A 5,381-nucleotide genomic window follows, 5' to 3' on the forward strand; every position below is an offset into this window, starting at 1 on the left:
ACCCGACACAGGCTATACCCGACACAGGCTATACCCGACACAGGCTATACCCGACACAGGCTATATTCGACACAGGCTATATTCGACACAGGCTATATTCGACACAGGCTATATTCGACACAGGCTATATTCGACACAGGCTATATTCGACACAGACTATTTGACACAGCCATTTTGCTGCTGCCTATTTGGCATTGCTAATTCTATGTTGACTTATTTGGCATCAGATAGTTTACTGTTTCCCTCTCTCTTTCTGTGTTTTTGTGCGTGAGCATCTAATTATGTTTATATGTATGTGTAATACGTCCTCTCTCTGGCCATCTGTAAGTATATATTAATACATGTGTTTGTGTGTGCCAAAAGAAGCCATCCCCCAAAATGGGTTGCAATGTCCAGTCTGCCATCAGTCAAATCATCAGTATCCAAACAGCCACACCCGATTGTCCCATTTCACTCTAAAAGGAGACTATGACCATTACAAGAAAGCTTTTGGCAGCAGATCTACTCAATCAGGATTAACCATCAAATAAACAACAACAACTCTCACACTCTTTTCATTATTTTGGGGGGGGGGGCGGTTCATATTAAAAGTTTTAGACAAAAAAATAAAACTAGCATCATTTTCATATTCTGTGTTGTTACAGGTTTCTTGCAGTCAGCCACTTCGTCATCGCCATTATTTCTATCTCTTTCTAGCTCCATCGAATCACTCCTAATCATCATCATCGTTTAATGTCTGTTTTCCATGCTGGCATGGGTTGGACAGTCTGGAGAGCCAGCAGCTGCACCAGACTCCAATCTGATCTGGCAGAGTTTCTACAGCTGGATACCCTTCCTAATGCCAACCACTCCGGGAGTGTAGTAGGTGCTTTTTACGTGCCACCAGCACAGGGGCCAGTCAGGTAGTCCTAGCATCAATCATGTTTGGATAGTGCTTTTTAGGTGCCACCGGCACAGGGGCCAGTCAGGTAGTCCTGGCATCAATCATGTTTGGATAGTGCCTTTTAGGTGCCACCGGCACTGGGGCCAGTCAGGGGATACTGGCATTGGCCATGTTCACATGGTGCTTTTCACATGCCACCAGCACAGGAGCCAGTCAGTGGGTACTGGCATCAGCCACATTCAGATAGTGTTTTTTATGTGCCACCGGCATGGAGGTCAGTCAGGGGGTACTGGCATTGACCTCATTTGGATGCTGCTTTTTACATGCCACCAGTACGGGAGCCAGTCAGGAAGTCCTAGCATCAGTCATATTTGGATAGTGCTTTTTACGTGCCACCGGCATAGAGGCCAGTCAGGGTGTATTGGCATCGGCCACGTTTTCTAAAAGGTAAGTGGTCTGTAACTCCTCTTCCACAAAAAAGCCTGTTCTGCTCTGGTCCCTTCTCTCATACGTTAACCCCAGTACACTGATCCCACTTCTTATTTTCATTAACCTAAGAAGGGTGAAAGATAAAATGGTCCTTAGTAGAATTTGAACTTCTGTCATAACAAGTTTGCTGCCTAACCACATGGTTCTGGCTTCAGTCCCACTGCATGGTACTATGGGCAAGTATCTTCTACTATAACCTTGTGTCAACCAAAGCTTTATGAGCAGATTTGATAGATGGAAACTGAAAGAAGCCTGTCACATGAGTGTGTGTCCATGTGTGTGTGTGTGTGTGTGCGTATCCGTCCGTCCCACCACTGACAGAATAAGTACCAGGCTTTAGAAAAAACAAAATAAGTACAAGGATCAATTTGTGCCCCAGCACAGCCACAGTCAAATGACTGAAACAAATAAAAGATAACTTGTATCAAATAAAAAGTACTTTTCAGAAATCCCAAATTAGTGTGGATAATAGCAAAAAAAGGTACAAACCTTGAGTTCTCTTGTGCTTCTATCATTAAAGCTGACTGATTCAAAACCCTAACCCATTGGTCCATGCTTTCCACTGATTCAGCAACAAAATATTGGGTCTTCATATTCGCATGTTCTGCCTACGACAAGGGAGAAATGCAAATGTTTGATGAGAGTAAAAGCTCAGTATTAAGATTGGAATAAATTTTAATATGTATTAGGCACAGGTATGGCTGTGTGGTTGAGAAGCTTGCTACCCAACCAGGTGGCCTTGGGTTCAGTCCCATTGCACAGAACTTTGGACAAGTGTCTTCTGCTATAGCCTCAGACCGACCAAAGCTTGTGAGTCGATTTGGCAGACAGAAACTGAAAGGAACTTGTCGTATGTGTGTGTGTGTATGGATCTCTCTCTCTCTCTTGCCCTCTTTCTCACTCTCTCTTCCTCTCTATCTCTTCCTCTATCTCTATCTCACTCTCTCTTCCTCTCTCTCAACATTGTTTGGTAGTCAGAAATGAGTGATGCCATCATACAAATGGTGTCTCATTCCCAATACTCCCTGAAAATACATCAGGTCATGAGGAAATATTACTGTCCCAGTAAGGGTTGGTGACAGGAAGGGCATCTGTCTGTAGAAAATCCTTCTCAATGAAATCTATCCAACCCATGCACGATGCATGGAAAAGTGGACATTAAAATAATGATGGCATATATCATCATCATCGACGTCATCATCCACTTTTCTATGCTTGCATGGGTCAGCCAAAATTTGCTGAAGTAGATTTTCTACAGCCAGATGCTCTTCCCATCATCAACTCTCACCTGTTTCCATGTATTTTAAGTAAGGTGTGAATATATGTAAACATTCTTTTACTTAGCAACACAAATGTCACATCCAATTTTCAGAGATGAAAAAAATAATAATAATCAAAATAAAAAAAATACATAACATGTTCTTATTTTCCTTTTCTTTCAGACAAAATATTCTTATCATTGTCTTAAATTTTTTAATTCATCATTTTCTTTGTTTAGCATGAAAAGAAAATGATGTACATAAAATAAGTTATAACAATGCCAGACTTTGAACAAGACCAAAGAAGTGAAGAACCAAGCCGAGGAGAATAAACAAAAGCTGTATTTTCTATTTCTTCAACAAGAGCTTACCTTGAAGGCATGTCTTTTGTTGATGGAATCACTGGCATCACAAGGTCGTATTGTGTAACTTGGTAATAGAATAGAACCAACACACTGTTGCTCACTGGTATCTGAAAAAAAGAAAAACTAAAATATAACTCCATGATTTGATTGTAAAATTATATTGAAAGAAATGTTTTTAATAAAAGTTTCTGGTTAGCTGTGGACTTTCTTATTGTAGACAACAGATTCTATAATTTTTTGCTGAGCAACCTGCGTAGATGACTTGTTTAACCCTTTCAATACCAAACTGGCTGAAACTGCCTCTGGCTCTGAGTACAAACATCTTGTTTTCATAAGTTTTGAATTAAAATCTTCCACCAAACCTTAGTCACAATTTATGTTCCTAATGCCAGCTTAATAATAAGTTATTTTACTAAATTGTTTGTTATATTTAAAATTAATTGAAAGAGACACAGAGCATCTCAACAGAAATATAGTAACAAAAGGGTTAACAAATGATTTTAATTTAACCAGCATGGGAGCCAGTGTGGTGGACCTGGCATCAACCACATTCAGATGGTGCTTTTTACATGCCACTGGTACAGGCGCCAGTCAGGGGGCACTGGTAACAGCTACGATATTGCAACAGCTAAACAAAGCAGTAGAGGCACAATAATATTTCATAATTAGTATTGTTTCCTATGAAACCATTTCATAAGAATCAGTGAATTCTTCAAAGTTCATGCTGCAGCATGGCCACAGTAATGACTAAAACAAGTAAAAAAAATAAAGATTTTTCTCTCTATATTTTAACCTAGAACACTTTTGACTACAAATACTGAACAGTAATACTATATATCTAAAATGTAAGCAACAAATCATTTTAAACAACTAACAAAACAAACAAAAATAAAAGTAAAAATGTAATAAAATTGTGTGCAAACAGCCTAAGCAAGTATAAGCTACTTTCATTGGTCGATTGAGTGAGTGCGACAACAAAATGACACTTTGTTAACAATGGGTGTAAATATTTGTATCTAATTATTTATGACTAATGAGTCAGGTAAAAGTTATTTACACAACACCACAATTGTTTAAGGTGAAAGACTATTCATGCGTGGATAAGCATTCATGTAAAACATTCTGAGAAGATTCAGTTCCTGGTGGTGAAAGCTAACAGAAAGAAAGTCTTTCATATATGAAAATTAAGCCATTGTATAAGAAGGAGACTCAAAAATAGGTAACGAGCATCATGGATTAATACAATGAGTAATATATTTGAGCATTCTGTTTTCTTGTGGCTGCCTTATATGCTTGTCAGATTTGTAGTAGAGCAGAAAGTATTAATATTTCAACTGCACAGCTCTTAGGTAAGTGTCTTCTACTGTAGCCCCATGCCAACTAATGCCTTGTGAGTGAATCTGGGAGGTAGAAACTGTGTGGAAGCCTACTGTATGTGTGTAGGGGTTTCTTTGTGTTTATCCTCACCAACACTTAACTGGTACTAGAGTCAATTTATTCATCTAAACCAGGGGTGGGGAAACCCCCGTGAGCCCATTTTATTGCGCCTGAAGGCTGGTATACTCGTATGTACAAAATATAGTAAATTTTTCAATTATAAAATTTATACAATACTCCTATTTGGGACATAGGTCACATTTCCTCTACGACTTAAAACAGTTAAGACTCGAACAGAAAATCGTCTGGTAATTGCCATTTGAATGGAAATTTTGCTTTCACTATAAAACACATATTGCTAGGTTTGTACCACCCCCTTGAGACCCAACTACACTCTAGCTGCAAAATAAAGAATACCTCATAGGGAATATAAACGTCCTAAATTCAGTGGCCATATTAATGAAGATGTTACATGTTAATTTAATGTGTTATCATTATTAATGTATCAGGTCGTCCCATAAGTTTTGTCCAATTTTACCTTTTTTAGAATTGAATGAAATTTAATAGCATTTTAGAATGTCTAATGGAATTAAAAATTATTTTTATGCATTTCTGTACATTTAAACTAATTAAATATTATTTTACAGAATAATAGAATTAAAATTTCTTTGATTAAAACCCTTTCTAACATGGAAGTATCCAAAGAGCATTTGAGGCACATAATGCTTTATGAGTACAAAAAAGGAAACTCTGCAGCCGAAGCGACTCGAAACATACACTCAGTTTATGGGAAAGAATACTTGAATGAAAGAACTTGCAGAAGATGGTCTTAAAAATTCAGAAGTGGAGATTTCAGCCTTGAAGATGAACACCGAACAGGACGTCCAGTTGAGTTTGATGATAAGCTCCTTGAAGCATTACTTGAAGAAAATCCTGCATTATCAGTTGAAGAATTGGCAATAAAGCTTAGTTCAAACCATACAACTGTTCATCGTCATCTTCAACAAC

The 5,381-nt window shown here is 38.1% G+C and overlaps 1 protein-coding gene across 1 annotated transcript in view; it reads right to left on the minus strand.

The window, feature by feature from the left end:
- Positions 1-5,381, minus strand: part of LOC106880977 (uncharacterized) — a 164,838-nt gene that overhangs the window by 59,314 nt on the left and 100,143 nt on the right. The window contains exons 9-10 of the mRNA XM_052969454.1: positions 3,003-3,103; positions 1,862-1,980 (exon numbers count right to left, since the gene is read on the minus strand). Coding sequence (XP_052825414.1) covers positions 1,862-1,980; positions 3,003-3,103 — 220 coding nt within the window. The remainder of the gene's footprint in view (positions 1-1,861; positions 1,981-3,002; positions 3,104-5,381) is intronic.

This window comes from Octopus bimaculoides, chromosome 7 (genome assembly GCF_001194135.2).
Source record: "Octopus bimaculoides isolate UCB-OBI-ISO-001 chromosome 7, ASM119413v2, whole genome shotgun sequence".
Taxonomy (NCBI): domain Eukaryota; kingdom Metazoa; phylum Mollusca; class Cephalopoda; order Octopoda; family Octopodidae; genus Octopus; species Octopus bimaculoides.